The 17,934-nt window shown below is 31.7% G+C and overlaps 1 protein-coding gene across 6 annotated transcripts in view; it reads right to left on the bottom strand.

The window, feature by feature from the left end:
- LOC127810322 (uncharacterized) overlaps positions 1–17,934 on the bottom strand; it is a 28,425-nt gene that overhangs the window by 4,502 nt on the left and 5,989 nt on the right. For 3 of the 6 annotated variants that reach the window (XM_052349738.1, XM_052349737.1, XM_052349734.1), the window contains one exon: positions 34–516. In XM_052349738.1, coding sequence (XP_052205698.1) covers positions 34–398 — 365 coding nt within the window. In that variant the 5' untranslated portion in view covers positions 399–516. Of the gene's footprint in view, positions 1–33; positions 517–1,076; positions 1,469–1,776; positions 1,913–2,141; positions 2,351–17,934 lie in introns of those variants that run through there. The other 3 variants (XM_052349736.1, XM_052349733.1, XM_052349735.1) reach the window with 3 other exon arrangements.

The following is a 17,934-nucleotide window of genomic DNA, read 5'->3' as shown; positions in this document are numbered from 1 at the left end:
ATCAAACTTAATGTTTTCAAAAATAGCCCATACCGAGATGAACGTTGATCTGACTGCTTGTGTGAAATATCGTTGCCACCACAAGGAGACCCATTGTGATCAAAGCAAGTCAAATTACCTTGTCCTAGCAGACCTTCATGTAACACTGCTGAGGAGAATGAAAGGCTCCTTCTAAGACATGGGGTGTTACCAGAGGTCTGGTTTTCAAATACTTGTTTTCTATTTTTGGATAAGCCTCTGGGACTTCTGAAACTATTCTCAGCTTTGTTGGTAGCTTGAGCATTCACTCCGTTATTTGATGGATTCTCCCAGTAAGGCTGCTTACCCTTTGATGGCGATGGAGCTGGATTGTTGTTTCCACTGCTAGACGCAGATCTGAAAAAGAAGAGCTTCTTCATCTGTATGAGCTCAACCGGGGTTGCCGACTGAAGCACATAAGAAATATTTACAACTGCCCTTCAGTTCTAATCTTCTGTGAGTGGTTCACTAGCTCTGTCAAGGAAATTTTCACCGAACCTGTAGCAGAAATTAAAAAATGAAAATCTAAAGGTTGTGAGATCGTTTGGGAGAGTTCAAGCATTGATGGATGAACAGAAGTGTAGGAATCATGTTTCAGCCTAAATTACAATATTGCACGGTTTCAGGTATTAAATGAGAAATTGCTAGTTAAAAAATCAACAAACTGGATGAACCAAGTTAGGGAATCATGATCCAGACCAGAAACATTGTTCTGGTTCCTGATTTAGGGCATTAAAATATCAAATAGATGTTAGGCAAACGCAAATGAAAAAGGAAAAGAAAAAACTTGAGATGATAATCAATACGAGAGCACTCAGTCATAGGACCAGATAAAATATGCTGCAATTTCAGAAAAGTACGTTTATAACAGAAAATTTTGAATTCAGCATAGTTAATTTGAAACAAATAAGACTATTGTTAAGCCTAAACAGTTTTAGCCATTGAACCATCTTCATTCAACAAAATTACTTCACAACCTTCAGTACCAAAAACAAGAATCCTAAACAAGTTCCCCACAGTGTCCAAACAAGAACACATAGCAATTGCAGAGTAGATACCTCGAGTTGATAAATGCTTGAAGCAAATTGTAAAGAGGCAGAACACCAAGCAATAAGATTTATCAAACTTGGGCATCAGCCAAAAGTAAACAAGCTTTAGAAATATTGGAAAGAAAAAGAGGGCCTTTCAAGAACTAAACAACAGAGCAAAGGCTTATTAACACCCTGATGCCTTTACAGCCCTAACCCACCCTTCCCCATTACACATAATTATTCCAATAAATAAAAAATCAAAGTTGATGGGCATTAGTACAAATATGAACATCAAGGTCAGTTGAAAACATATATTATGGATTTCAGTGAGGGAGGAGGAAGTGTGCAGCATTGATTTCAGCATCCTTATCTGTTGCAGAAATCATGAAACCCCAAAAAGAATCAAACAATGTGATTCTGACCCATAATTGAAAAACTTTTTAGTGTCAGGCTTTCTGATTAACATGATATTAATCAGGCAGGGGAAAGACCATACTGCCCCTCACCTTTTCTAATGCTCCTGTTTCTTTAACACCACAAAATCTAAGACCCTTTTTTAAATCTGAAAACCAAAGCTCTTTACCTAAAAATTCAACAACCACCACTTTTTAATCTAACGCAAAAAAAATCTCAAGAAATCCCCCCAAACCCATTTTCCACTTCATTGTCTATGGAATCAATCTCGCTCAAATTGGGGAATGAATGAAGGAGCGTATCGAAGTTTTACCTACAAATTTACTGGGCCCCTCTGTCTGTGGAGCTTCAAACGATGGAAAATGACCATTACGCCGCACTCTCTCGCAAACCCAGAAACCAGAACAAGCAGACTCCAAAGAAGTTTCCAAAAATTTTGAGAGATCAATCTTCAAATCGGGCAACAACCGAAAATCTTTAAGACAGCGAAGCAAAAGATAATTACCATTAAGAGGAGTGATTGCACTCCAAATCAAGATTTCCCAGAATTCAAAATTCAAAAACACGCTCCAAAACTTAAAAAGCACCGCCTAAAGGGAATTAATAGTCCTCTTCTTTGGCAAGAAGCAAACAGACGGACTCCGATGTACACACCCGAGTACAGAGCCAAAGACTTACGGTCGAAAGAGGTTGACGGCGTCAGAGGCCGGCGAGTAAAAACGTCAAAATTGTGGGTGGGTTCGGCCACAGCTTATTCGGGGGAGAAGATGCTTCTGGCGGAGGCCAAAAAGCCGTTCGTTTGGTTTTCTTGACTCGGTTGGCTCCCAGTGTTAACGAGTGTAGAGCGTTGTATGGGAGAGAGAGGAAGGGGCAGAATCGTCCAACGGAAACAAAAAAAGTTCAAAATTTTGGGACGGCGCGTATAAAGCGGACGACAAGGAGCGTACCTTTTTCAAATTCAGTGACCCTCTCGCACCGCTATACTTTAGTAATTATATCTATTCTAATATATCTTGGCTCTTTTAAGTAAGGTTTGTTGAATAAGATATAAATTAAAATATATATATAATATTTTAAATTTTTATTATTTTTAATATATTTATTTAATTTATTTAATATTTTTATATATGCTTATTTCTACTATATCTTGAACTTTACATATAAGAAAAAATGACGCATATGTACTTTAGTATATTTTTAAAAAAATTTATAAATAGTTTGATAAAAATATTAAAATATTTTTTAATCTTATTTTGACCATTTCATATCTTGATCCGAAAAGTATTCCAATTTTATGTTAACCATTTCATATCTTAATCCAAAAAATATTCTAACTTTATATTGATATAATCTTATTTTACTCATTTTAACAAACACTACCTTAATTAGTAAATTAAGAGAGTACATGTTAGGTTTCAAGAGTCTTGGTAATCTTAAGAAATTATTAAAATTTATTTTTTAATTTTATATTAAGCCAATCTAAATTAGATCTTTAAAATTTTTAAAAACTTTTGAAAAAAAAATTAATAAATTTCATTCTCTAACTTCATATTAATGCAGCTAGACTTTAAAAATTAGATTTTCAAAAACTCTAAAACCTTTTAAACTTCTCACTATTGAAGTTGAAAAAGAATAAAAATGAATAACATATACAATTATATTTAAAGTGATTACGAAGTTTAATATAATTAACTTAAACATGTAATATTATGGTCAAATCAACCCAACGATAGCATCCCTTTTTCGGAACCCTATTGTTGGAGTTCCCAACAAGATAATTGGTTTTTCTAAAGAGGAAGTCAGATGGGTTGTTTGTGGCAGCGAGAGAATTGAGTTTTTTGCAATGGTAGATGGTGGCACTAGATGACACCAAAAATGATAAGAGAGACAGTTTTACGATGGCAAAAATGACATGGGAGATGGTGGTGGCAATAGATTTGATGTGGGAATGGTGGAGGTGGAAAATATGATGTTGAAAGCAAATGAATGGTGGAAAATATAGAGGCAAAGATGGTAATAGTGGCAAATCCCATGGCAAAGGTGGAGGTGATGAATCTAATGATGGAGGCGTCATGGGGCAACAAATGGTGAATGAGATATGGTGGTGAAAAGAAGGCTTGAAGATACTAGGTAGTGGCAAGCCGAAAGACTTTGAGTGGAGGTAGAGATAGTTGAGAAGTAAGGCAATGAGTAGTGGCAAAGGATGCTAGCAAAGGGCACTAGTGAGCGATGGTTTGGACAAAAAGAGAGGAAAAGAAAGAGATGAAGAAGAAAACAAAAAGACAAAGCAAAGAGAAAAAATAAGGAGAGAGAGTGAAAAGGGTTTGTATAGAAAGGGATACTTTGGTCCATTCATGCAAATCAATTTACGCCACTCTCCAAAGTAATATGAGATAATTATATTTTGAAATTATTTAATCTAAAGATTTTATAATATTTTCATAATTTCCCCATTAACAAACCATTATGTTCTTGTTTAAGAGCAACTCGATGTTCACATTGACCTCCCTTGACTTTTGTGATTCCTCGTCAATTTTTCCTTCTTGTCTAAAAACTTATATTAAATTTAGGCTGCCAACGACCATTGTCGCTAATGGGGAACAAAATCCCTATGGGTCTCTTTTCTCTCACATACACACACATCTTTAAACCCAAATGAGTTTGTTCACCATAAAGATGAACCTACAAGATGAAATAACATGAATCGATGTCACTATTATTGTAAAATCTTTAAAGATTTTTGTAGAAAGAAGAAAATAATAGTGACAATGATAATCTTCATAGATGAAACCCAATTTTCACGTTGGTATCTCTCCATCTCTTTCCCTATCTCCCTCTTTCTTTCTTTATCTTTCTTTCTCAATTTAGCTTCATCTTCACTATTTATCTATATCATTCTCTTTGTTTTTCTTTTCTTTAAAGATAAACCCCAGGTTTGTCTTCAAAGACAAGCCCAAACCCAAACAACAAACAATCTTCAAAGATAATCCCAAAAGACAAACCATTAACGTAAAAGAAAAATCATTTGTCTTTTGGATTTGTAATATCCCGAAATTTGAAAATAAATAATAATTAGTCAAATTGGTGTTTGAGGACATTATTAAATATTTGAGAATTTAAGAGGAAGTATGTATTTATGTGGTTTTAAGGAAAATAAGGAATTCATGGTTGATAATTATTAATTATTGTATTGGTTGGGAATAATTGATAATTGTTAAATATTTTTGGGTTTAAGAGAAATATTAATTAATAATTATTATGTTTGTGGAGATTATTGAATACTTGTGGGTTTAAATAAAAAAAAATGATTTAACTTATATTTTGGTGATTATTGAGTGTTTAAGGTTTAAAGAAAATAATTAATTATTGGGGATTATCTAGGAAAATAATAAATTAATTTAGTGATTTTGGGGGTAAAAGTGAAATATAGAATAAAAGATATGTGGGGGTGTGTGTGTGAATAAAGGAAACTGTGGGGGTTCAAAGGAGATCTGTGAAATTGAGCTGGGATGGGTTTAAAATTAATAGGAGGCATATATATGTTAAAAGCAGCGTGTGGCGCGGTGGTCGCGCGTGAGGAATGCCAGTTGGGAGGCGCGGGTTCGAGCCCCGCGGGCGCGCGCGCTGTGGAGGAATTTTGGCTGATTTTCAGCCAAAACCCTTGCCCAAAACGACGTCGTTTTGGGTAAGGCGGTGGCAGCCATGTACAGCTGCTGGGCGCGCCACGTGGCGCGCTGTGGGCCGCCCATTTGCCTCGCGTTAAAGCAGCATTTTTGCTGCAATTTTAAGGCCGATTTCGGCCAAATTTGAGACAGAACCAGAGGAAGAAAAATGAAAGAAGAAGCAGCGCGCGCGAGGGTCATTTTTTAGAGAAAAATTGAAGATTAAACTATGTTTAATCGTAATTTAATTAATCAGGTAAGTAAATAATTATGTGTTATACATTCTCTATGGTTGAAATTTAATTTTGGGCTCAATTTTATTAATTTTAGGAGTTTAATCTAATTTACAACGTGTATTAATTTGGTGATGTTTAAGCATGAAAACGCTGTAATCAGCTTAAGCGAGGCAAGTTCTCCTCTACCCTTGCGATCTATTTCCATTTGGTGAATCCCTTGTCTTCCCTTAATTCGGTTTGGTTTTGCGTATTAATTATACGAATTAGGGATGTTTTGGGCATGATTTAATTTAAAAGAAATATGAGATTTATTGGGATTTTATTTACGAGGTGCCTATGTGGGATTTAGATGGTTAAATTAATTATATTATACGGTTAGATTTAATTAATGTGAGCCTCGGGTTTTATTAATTGTTATCAAACGTTTTTAAACATTTTACTTCGCAGCGGGAATGCAAGAAATAGAGGAAACGGCCGTGTAAAGGCAAGCTCTTAACCCTCTCTTCCTAATCTTTACTTCCCGTGAAAGACCCCGTGATTTCCTGTACTTTATCCTCTCGCTTACTTTAATTCGGCACCTAACTTTATTTGTTAAATTATTATTCATTTATTTTAATTTAAATCCGAGACTTCTAGAGTTTTGTTTGTTGTGAGCCTACGGGGGTTTGTACCGCCCCCATTCCTTTCGGAATGATGCTGAACCCAGTTGGGGAACTAGGTTCCTAGTCGTGCGGGTTTTATTTACAGTTTTTTTTCCTAGATTTACTTATGATTTGGTTAGAGCTATTGAGTAGTGGGGCAGGGGTCAACCGTTTGGTGACGTTGGGGTAGACTATGGTACGGCCCTGATGTGGACCGTCGGGTGGACACCCCTAGTCACTGGCCATTGACCGGTGTCGGGCATTGCTGACTAGCTCTGTCGGTATGTGATTTACTGCATGATTAGATACCTTGTATTACTGTTCATGATTTGATATGCACATGGGTACGGGATGCAAGTTGGGATATTCATTTATTGAGTATGCTTGGACACGGACATTCTAGCTTGGTTAGGTTGCATCCAGCGCGGCATATGCATGGCGTGTGGTTTACTATGTGGGCGGAGCATGGCCTGATGCCTGGATGTATGGGCGCCTTGTATCACGTTGATGTTCATTACGCCATTGCATTTCTATGTGCATTGCATGGATACTGGTAGTATTTAGTTCTCGGACGGGAGTACCGTTCCGAGGGAGCCTTTGGCTCGGTTGTCGGGAGTACCGACGGATACAGGTGACGGGAGTACCGGCCTGGGACAGCGCGTGCAGGTTTGTTGCCTTTCAGGGCAGCGGCAGGTTAGTATGGGACTTGGGTGCCAAGTGTCTTATGTGGGCCCCAAGGACCGGTATGTGCTTTTATTTTATTATGCTATTGAGCTGTTGTGTTGTAGCGTCTCATGGCTTGTGTGTACCTGGGGATTTATTCTGGGGTGAGACTTCTGGTTTTGTGTAGCCTTATGCCTTTTCTTCCTTATGCTTGCTGAGTCTCTCGACTCACCTTGCTTTCCATCATTCCAGGTACTGGCGGCGTGGGCCATAGCAAGGGAGTCAGCTTTAACGGCAGAGTCGGTGTGGTGTACAGGCAGTCTCGTCAATTTCTATCCACTCTGATGTCTAGGTAGAATTTACTCTATTATTTCGTACTGTGCCAGGTCTTTTCTCGAGTCTCGTGTATGTCGGCACAGGAGTTTGTGTTTATTTATTTATCTTGTGACCGCTGTATTAGCGGGGTACCCATAGTGCATGCATGTCTTGAGCTTTGCTTCCGCTGTTCTCATTTTTGTGTATGCATGCCGGGGTGATCTTTGTCTCGTGTTTCATTATTTTCTCCTCCCGTAGGCGCTCCCGTTCGGGTAGTCCGGATGGTTGGGGATATCCGGGCGGGGGTGCTTACAGGATTCGTCTTTGAAGGACCTCAATGACAAACCTAAATCTAGGTTCAACGATGAATTGAAAAGACAAAAGATTGTGGATTCCATCTAGGTTAACTATTGAACCATCTCAGTTTTGATTGAAAACCCAATTCCCAATTAGATAAGGAAAAGAGATGAGAAAGACTATGGAAATGAGATAAGGTGGGGAGACTATGGAAATGGGAGATGAGAGAAAAAGATAGAAAATGTAATTTAAGTAAAGGGGAAAAATGGTCAATTCCTATAGTTTGTTATCGTTAAGAGAGGTCTACGCCATTTTTTAAAATACAAGGGTACTTGGTGTAATTTAAGCAAACCTCAAGGGTGGTCTATGAATTACATATTAACTTGCCACATGAGTCTTTGTTCCCTTTGCATTTGAAGGGTGTTGGTTCTCGTTCAATGGTTAACGTTTTCCCCTTTCCTATTGTCAATCTTCAACAATGATGGTAACTAAAACACACTTGCAAGGGTTTATTTCTTCAACAATTGTTGGTTATGATGTTGGGTTCCATTCATTACCACTTTCTTTCCCCAGTTGTGAATCTTGGTTTTGATTTTTTGTCAACCTTTTCTTTTTTAGGTATTTTTAATCATTTCTATTATTGTTGAATTAGGTTTATCATCATGATGATTCACACCAAAGTATTAAGCCGATGATGATGTTAGGTTCATTGTGAACCTATTAATATTTTGGATTCAAATTGAACCCAATAGAGATGGGAGAAAAAAATGCTAATGAGAGAGAAAAAGATGGGAATCAAATATTGTCGTCACCATTGTTGTTGTTAGAGAGAGAGCTATAATACCCCATATTTTCATGAAGATGCCACATATTTTAAGTGAGTTTAAAATACCGAAAAATATGTTTGAAATGACAACGAGTGACCAAATCAGTTGTAGGGAGTGCCCTAGATCTTAGATACCTGAGGATAAAGGTATATTTTTTACGAGCGTCTCGAGGCGAGATTTATGACGCTGAAAGAAATTAAATCAGAGACGATTTTTCGGTTAAGCTAAGTTGTAGCCTAAAATAGCCGAATGCTGGTAAGGGGCTTTGGAAAATTGGACATATCGAGTAATTTTAATTTATTAATTTTGAGATTTTAAGTATCTCGATAAATTTGATGTTTGAGGGTGTAATTGTAACTAGAAAATTATCCAAACGAAAAAAGGATAAAATTAAGAGCTTATGTGGTAAAATATTAAAGTTGAGGACTTGAAATAAGGGCCAAAGTGTTATTTGAAAAAAGTTTGGGATTTTAGCTTGGATTTCAAAAGTTGAATTCATTCTAGCTTTGGATTTCAAAAGCCATTCAATTATAGGTTTGAGTCTTTGGAGTCCATGGCTAAGATTATGACAAGTGGCATAATGTGATTGGTTGAAGAAATCTATAAAAAGGCACCATGGGTTCTTCTCAAATCATTCCAACCAAGTTTGAGGAGTGAAGCACTCTAAGAGGAGGAGCTTGCTCTAGAGAGAGAGAAGAGAGTTCGGCAAAAAGGCGGGAAGAAAGTGGCGAAGAACAAGCCTCGTCGGAGTTGTGGGTCTTCGTCGGAGTTCGCCAAAATTAGTCAGCAAAAAAGCGAGAAACCTAGGCCGTTTGCTGTGAAATTATACCGTCTAAGAGATAAATGAATAAGGTGAGACTCCTATACTCCAAATCCTATTTTTTATTCTCTTATGAGAGACTTCTATTGTATGATACGTGTTTCGTGAAGTTCTTACACATAAACGCTTGTTATTCTCTTACGTGAAATCATGATGCATATATATTTTTCTGAAAATTATATGCTATTGGCTTTTTAACAATTGCATTTATAAAATTCGTGTGACCATACTGTTATATCTATTTGTTGTTGGCTGAGGGCAAAAGTCGGATATCCCCCGAGAGGCGCTATGCGTGCGCCATCGAGAAAGCTCTTATGGGGAAGACCGTGAGCCTAAGGGACAACGGATGTGGTGCTTGCATGAGTGCTATGAGGTCGGGCCGAAGTGACATGGTTAGGGACCTCCCAAGAGGCGCTATGCTTGCGACATTGAGAAAGCTCTTGTTGGAGGAGGTTAACGTGTTCACGAGGCACTTCGGAGTAGTTCTCATTATTTTCTCATACATTTTATACCTGATCATGTATCGATATAAACTGTTTTTGGAGTTTCTCACTAGAAGATTCATCTTCTAATTGGACTATGTTCCTGGAATATTCAAACGTTCCAGGTTCGACGAGCGGCTCTAAGGGAAAGGAGGTAGCTGAATAATAAGTTTAATCTGCTGTCTGTATCATGTTTAACATATTTTTGTTTATATGCGAACCTATGTAATTTTGGATATGTTAAAGATGTTTAGTTATTACTTGATGATGTCCATGTAATACATTTTGTAGACGTCTTGAACGATTTTATTTATGATAAATAAAGCATTATGGTTGTGAACCATATCAGGTTCGATCTAGCTTCCGTTTTCGAAATTTTAACACCTATCTTAGCTATTCGATTATTCGGTTTGTTAAGCTGAGAAGGTGAAAATTAGGAATTTTGAGATATTGTGTGATGTATGGCAGTGATTGTGATATGAATAATTTTTATATTCCCGAAATCTTAAGTTATAACACGCTCAAGAAATTTGGGGTGTTACAAGAGCTCTGCCAAAACATGCCATTAGAGGAGAACCCACGTTGTTGAGATGTAAGAAATAAGAAGACCCACATTGAAAATTGAAATGTAAGACTACGTTCTTTTTACTTTTTAATTTTTAATTTTCAATTTTAAATTCATTTTCAGTTTTTTGTTTTGATAGTCTGTTTTTAAAAAATTAAAAACGCATTCTCTTTGTTATTTTGAAAAACTATTTTTCAAAACAAAAAATTAGAAAACACATGTATTTTTTAAAAACAACAAATATAACGCATTTTTATTATTTTAGAAAATAAAAAATTAAAAATAATAAAGAGAACGCAACCTAAATAGCTAGATGAAACATCATCCACCTTATTATACACAATAGTTATCTCCATCATATTTCAATGGCAGCATCTAATGGGACAAACCACAATTAGTAATTGAAACTAAAATAGAGTAAAATATTATTATTAAAAAAATGAAGAAGAAATGTCAAATAAGTCACTATACTTTGACTTGAGAGCCTAATTAACCAATATATTTTAAGAAAGGCCAAATAAGGCATTATACTTTCAAACCTAAACCTAAATTAGCCACCATACTTCAAAAAGAGAAAATAAGTCATTACACTTTCAAAGCTAGGGCCACATTAGCAATGCTTTTTAATGACGTCAATTCTATTCTCAATCAAAAGAACCTTATGCAATTGCAAACGCCCAAATTAAAGTCAAAATCTAACTTCAAATAACTATACACAACTAAGATTTGATCATTTTTAAATTATAGGGGTCAATTTGGCCTCGTGTCTAAAAATACAATGACTTATTTGGCTCTCTTTAAAGTACATTGGTCAATTTGATCCGTGTCTAAAAATATAGAGTTATTTAACCCTTTTTAAAATATAATTGTTAATTTAACCTCTAAACCAAATACAATGGCTTATGTTAAACTTTGCCCTAAAAAGTTAAGCTTAATATTGAAAGGACAATTAATGTTGGTTTTCTTTTCTAGTTAACTCGTATTATAAAAGAATGAAAACTATATAAAGATAGCGAGGAAAAAAATTATGTGAAGATGTAATATTTTAAAAAATATAAATTATTTCAATTAGTTTATCATACACTTTAATCTCATTTAAGTAAGGTCATGTAAATGAATATCTTCTGTCGATCATTTTACCCATACTCTTATATTCAAGAAATTATTATTTCTCATATCATGTTTAAAAATTTTCTGTTGAGCTTTCTTTCACCTTCCTCATGCCTTGTTTTTCATTATGAAGTATGAACTTTTTCTACTGTATTTACTCTTCCTCCTTATAGGTACTTTTTATCATCCTTACTCTCATGCTCAGGTTATTTTAAAAGTATAGTGCTAATGTGGTGTTCAATAAATATCTCTCCAATCTTAGTATATTACTCATGGTGTTCAATTTATTTACACCCTCGAAGACCTCCCTTTAGATGTTTGAACTTTTTTTTAGTTAACGCACCATCTCAAACATCCCTAACTATCTGGTCCCATGATTTCGACAAGAGATGTAAATCAGGAAATCTAGCAGACAATTTCTATTCCTAGCTTTTCTTCGCTAACATAAGGGCATCCTGTCATTTTTCAATTTTCAGGATAACCTTTGATTACTGAGCTTTCTCTCTTGGTTAGGGCTCGAACACGGAACCTGAGGATCTAAAGAAGAACACTCCAGCGGTTCTTCCTTTGCCAATTGATCTATACAATAGGAGTTATTTAAATATTTGAGTGAAATATAATCAAATGCCTGAAACATGACAGAATCTTAACAATGCTTTATTGAGCAGTCTGAATCAAGGAATTCAAACATACACATACGAATAAAAACGATCTTCTCTAAGTCCTCTAAATTTTCATGATCTTCAAAAATACATAAAAGAGAAGATGTTTTATTTATTTGTTATTGATATCTCTTCTGAAGATCAAAATTCTTTTGAGTTGTTTTATTTTAAATCAAGTCAAACAAACCATATATTTTTCAAACTGGAGTTAGTTAGTCTTTTTGTTACAAATGTGTCCTTGCTATATTATCTTGCCTAATACATTTAGATTTTAACCACTCTCTCCTCTTTTTAATCTCTTTTAGGCTTATAAGTATATCTTCTAGATTGTTGTATTCTCTTTTATTTTTATTAACATTTATTTGATATGATATACTTTTTATTAATATTTATTTGATTAACATTTTGACGTTTTCAAAATGTTTCCTCCATCGAAAGGCTGAGAAGCACCCAAAAAAAATATTTTTAAGTTATTTTTATAATTTCATAAACGTTTTGAGATCGTTTTATAATATTAAAAAAAATATTAGAAATATGTTTCCACCCACAAAGAAATTAACCAGGTTTATTTTTAGATTGAATAAGTATTTTTATAATTTTTTATATTAAAAATTATATTTACAAAAAAGGTCCTTATATTTTTTATTTACACATTTCCCCCTCCTTTTTGTTTCCTACTTTTAAAAAAATATCATTTCCTAGTTTTTATTTCATATTGTATTCGTTTTCTATTATCATTTACATACAATCTAGGAAATATTATACTCACAAGTAACTCTCATAAATCAATGTATCATATATAAAATTTATAATAATTTTTTTAAAATTAATAATAATTCATAATAGTTCTATCACAAATTAACAATATACTTACTTACTATTATAAACTCTTATTAATTATAGGAAAGATTATTATGAATTATTATTAATTTTGAATATGACTATTATAAATTTTATTAATTTATAAAAATTATTTATTAAATTTATTTGTGAATATAACATTTTCGTTTTTCTCGTAAAAGATCAAAGATAATGATTCAAATGAAAAGTCATTATAGAGTAACTTTTTTATTCATAAATATATATATACATATATATTTATTAAAATAGATGGTGCTTTTAATGATTGCAAATGGTTTTCACTCATAATAAACAATTATTTGAATTGTTTTTAAAAGGAGAAGACCAAATTAAGGGATGAGGAATTGGCCCTTCCCTCTTTGCTTTGAGTGCAGTGGAGACAGCCACTCACTCGAAACAATGATGGATGATGGATTCGTTTATTAGCTTTACAAGTAGAGCCCATCGCCAACATAATTTGGCCACCCTTGAAGGAGATGAAAGCTTATTATTACCATGAATATCTTTTTAGCATTATTAAGGTGATAGGTCTAGTTAGCAAAAAGAATTGAATATTTACTTTGTGTTCGAGTTCATGTAAGAGTGTTGTCGTTTGTTTGTTAATCATAGTCTTAATATGATATTTTATCATTATTAATTGAGTTTTTAAGGATCAATGAATAGACTAATAACGTTGTTGTTGCTAAAACTTAATAAGGGATTTAATTAGAATTTTAAACGATCTTTACGTGATAGATTGAGCCGAAGGGATTATGAAATCGTGTAAATCGATCTCTAAGTATTATTTTAGAACTGACTTACATTGTTATGCTGAGTATCTCTCGAAATTGACCTTAAAAAAAGGTTTTAATTTAAGATAGTTTAGTTATTTAACTGCACAATAAGGGTGTTTTGGAGTATGGGAGTGTGTGTGTGTTTTCTTTTAACTTAAATGGGTCCATTCCCTACATGAACAAATATAGAAGTCTTGTCGTTTTTTTTTACAAATATCTTTTTGTTCTCTTTTATTTTGTTTATATTTTCTTTTTTAATCTTTAAGATTTATTTTCAAACATATTTCATAAATCTTAGATGTAATTATATAGATTTAGATTTTAGAATTGAGATTCAATTCAATCAAACAAATTTTTAATTGAATTGGATTCATTTTTTTTTTTTTTTTTGTGTTATCAAATCGATTTTGTGTTCAAATGGTCATGAATTTTTCGAGTTATATAGAATTAGAACTAATTCAACCCATAAGTGTCTCCTACTTGTAGTGCGTTAATAATTTTATGTCATAAAATTAAGGTTAAAATCTAATAAACTCCCTCAAAATTTATAATTTGAGACACTTAACCCTTTTTATTTTGATCGAGAATGCTCTTCGACTAAAATCTAATAAACTCCCTCAAAGCTTGTTTGGCCGACCTTTTATTTTTAATTTTATTATTTGAAACAAAAATAGAAAATAACATTATTTGATTACTTGTTTCACTTTAAATTTTTTTGAAATAATTTAAAAAATAATAAAAAGAATTGATGAGTACTTTTAAATATTATAATTGTGAAAATATAGGAAAGCAGTTTATAACAATTTTTGGTAATGGTGGCTATCAAAAAGCAAAGTAATTTTCGACTTTTGAAATTAGAATAACAAATATAATATTTGAAAATTCAATTAAGAATCATATTTATTGAGAAAAATAAAAAATTAAAAAATGTATGAAAATTCAGTTAAAAAAATTGTATCTACTAAGGAAAAATAAAAAATTCAATTAAAAGTTTAATTATTTAAAAATTACTTTACTTTTGCAACTCAAAAATAAATTAAGACTAATTTCATTCTTCGGTTAAAAAAGAATTTGGATTTCATTTAGATTATGGATAGATGACTTTTGCACGTTTTTCGAGATAAATTCAAATTTTTACTTGGGTTTAGGAACTAATTAGGATTAACGGTTATATTTTTTCTTTATTTTTCTTTCTCGATTCATCAATTAAACTCCACTTAAATTTGGTATTTTTATTTTTAATTTATTTATAATCATAAAATATATGCACGTTGTTTTTTTCATTCAAACAATCAAACTTTTTATTGTTTTAAAGAGGCATTTAAACTATGCAATTTCAAGTCAATTGTATTTTTAAAATTTTTGTTATTTCAATTACACTTTTAAATCTATTATTTTCAAAAAATTTATCAAAATGTGCAATTGAAAACAATAAAAAGTACAGGAATACAATTGAATCGAAATTGCATAATTCAGATATGTTTTTGAAACAATATAAAATTTGATTATTTAAATAAAAAAATATACAAGTACAAGAGTTAAAAATATATTTGGTTGATTTGCAACAATAGAATTATTTATAATTGTTTAAAATTAATTGAGGTATTATAATCATTTTCTTCTTGACATATAAATTTAGCTTTTTTTGTCAAGAAATAATGTTAAAGGAGTTCTTTGTCAAAAATAAAATTACAAAAGATTGAGTTTTTTAAACTGTAAATTTTAAAAAAATATTAATAAATTTTAACCTAAAATTAACATATTTAAGTGGATCGTAGGGTAAACATTCAGTCAGTTTGGTTATTGAATCGACTGAAATGTTGAAACCAAATGGACCAAAATTGTGAAAAAAAATAACTGATTGAATAAATACGAAAATAAAAAATATTAAATAAATAAAAAAATTGAATTGATTAAAAAAATAAAATAAAAAATTGAACTGATTAAAAATAAAAATAAAAAAAACCCAAAATATTAAAAAAAAAATTGAACAAACCAACAAACCGACTAATTTTTCCTAATTACTTGAGTGATCTTTTAAATTAATTGAGTACTCTTTCTTAATTACTCGAATAATATTTTAAATTAATATAGTAAGATTTTTCAGTTACTTGAGTAAGTTTTTTCAATTATTTAGGTCATATTTTCTTTACTATTTTCAGATTATTTTTAATTTTTTAAAATAGTGAAAATATATTTATTTTTATATTTTTAAAAAAAATATTTTCAAAAATAAAGAAAAATTTTGTAAAGAAAACTAAAAAAAAAATTATTTTATTATTTTCATTACAAATACGTTCAAAATTTCTAAAATGTGAAAAACGTTAGCAATCTTAAAAACACACTTACAACACAAAAATTAAAAATAAATTTAAAATTAAAAATTAAAATACGAAGAGAACATTTCTTTAGTGACTCAGTTCAATTATTTTAATTTTTTTAAATACAAAAAAAATTCAAATCAAAATTTAAATAACTAAACTTGAAAATCGAATAAAACTGGCTCTTAGATTAAATTAAATCAAATTAATAATTTTAATTAATTTGATTCAATCATTTCAATTAAATCAAAAGTTTGCCGTACAAGTGGAAGTCAAAAACACTATCAACAAAGTTGTAATATGATCGGAGACTAACCTCTGCCATCACACATTATTGCTCAGTGCTCATTCAAAATTAAATGAGAATCAGCATGTACGCATGGCAATGCCTATCATAACTGTACTTACTCATTACTCCCACTCTCACGCTCACTAATTATTTAATTAAAAATATTCAAGAGTTTTTTATACATATTTATTAATTTATTTATGCACAAATATAAATTGTGTTTTGGATTCAATAAAATTAAATTGACTTTTCTAATCTTTTATAAGTGAAATTCAATATTAATTTTAAATATGAATTACTGTTATGTTTTATCCATTAAATCATTTATGACATAAAAATTATATTAATTATCACTCGTGTAAATACAAAAATTAACTAATAAATTTCGCACAAACATCTCTAAGGTTTGGCATCAAGGCACTAGTACCCTTATGTTTAAAAGGTAACATTGATCTGCTTTATCTTAAATCGAACACAAAATAATTATTTTATCCTTATTTTTAATCTATTTTATCTTTAGTCTTTATTTTTTTCTCTCTTTTTATCTCTAACGTCTTTCTCTTTCATCATATTCTCATATTGATAGTCTGATAACACCAACAATGGTTGTCATGTGTAATAGTGATGGTATGAAACCCTCCTCCCTTTTTTCCCTAACATGAAAGATGGGAATTTATAAAAAATGTACCAAATCGTTACAAATGTTGCTAGTGAAACTCTACTTATCATAATAAAACTTTTGATTTTCGAAAACAACTTTGCGACTAATCGAGTCTTTGATGAAACTCATTTAGTTGCTAAAGGGATTTCCACTTTCTAATTTTCAAACCCTTATTGGTACTTTGGTTGCAAAAACCCAATTGGCCATGGAAGGTCAATTTCTAGTAATGATGAATAGTGGACATGACCATGCTAGTAGTGATCTATGCCATCATTGACCTTTGCTTGTAAATTTTTGTTTTGCTGTAATTATAGTGTGTAGAGAGGGAATGAAAGGTATTTTGGAAATTTGACAAATAAAGGATGACTCTTAACATCAAGGGACAATCACTACTTTTTGATGATAAAAAAATGATTATCATCTACGTTTTGCTGATCTAAATGTATATCTCAAGTAAAAATAAAAATAAAATTCATTGAAAGCTTTGGAAGAATTAAATTAAAAAAGTATTTTTCTACCTTAATATGTAAGAAAGCAGGGAAGTTTGGGTTAATCGAATTCATTGAATCGATCTAAGCAAAATTTTCGGTTGAATTTCGATTTTAGTTTCTTTCTTATAGTTCAATTTAGTTATTTTTTTTGGTTAGTTTAGTTAATTTAATAAAATAACCAAACTAACTGAACCGATCAAAGCATAACAAAATATTTTCGATTTAAACATAATATATATATATAAATATATATTGTAATGCCAAATTATTTTTAAAATATTTAGAGGCTTTAAGAATTGAAATCAAATTTAATTTGAAGAAAAATTTAATTGGCCTGAGGGGTCAAAATCATTTAAATATATGTATATATATATCAATAAAGTATAGAAGTATATATTATATTATATATCGTGGAAATGGCAAAAAGTAATCACTACTCAAATATAAAATTCATTTTTTTTAACCACTTTTTTTTTTCCAAAAAAAATAATTTTGAACTTTCAAACAAACTAATTACATGATATAGCCACTTTATCAAATTTGACCATCATTTTATTTAAAAAAATAAAAAAAATAAAAGTAACCACAACAATAGTCAAATATTAAAATACCATCACCCTTCATTACCCATTTCACCCACCCACAGCATCTCTCTCACTACTGCAACCAATCGCCATCGTGACAGCCACTTGACAATCGTTGTAACCACCACTATCACCACCAACATCGATCTCATTTTCGCTAAACGAGATTAGAGTTTTTTGCGTGATGTTAATGATCAAAAAGTTATTGGAA

Source organism: Diospyros lotus, chromosome 9, assembly GCF_014633365.1.
Source record: "Diospyros lotus cultivar Yz01 chromosome 9, ASM1463336v1, whole genome shotgun sequence".
Classification (NCBI taxonomy): Eukaryota; Viridiplantae; Streptophyta; class Magnoliopsida; order Ericales; family Ebenaceae; genus Diospyros; species Diospyros lotus.
This window is presented reverse-complemented; position numbering and strand designations above follow the sequence as displayed.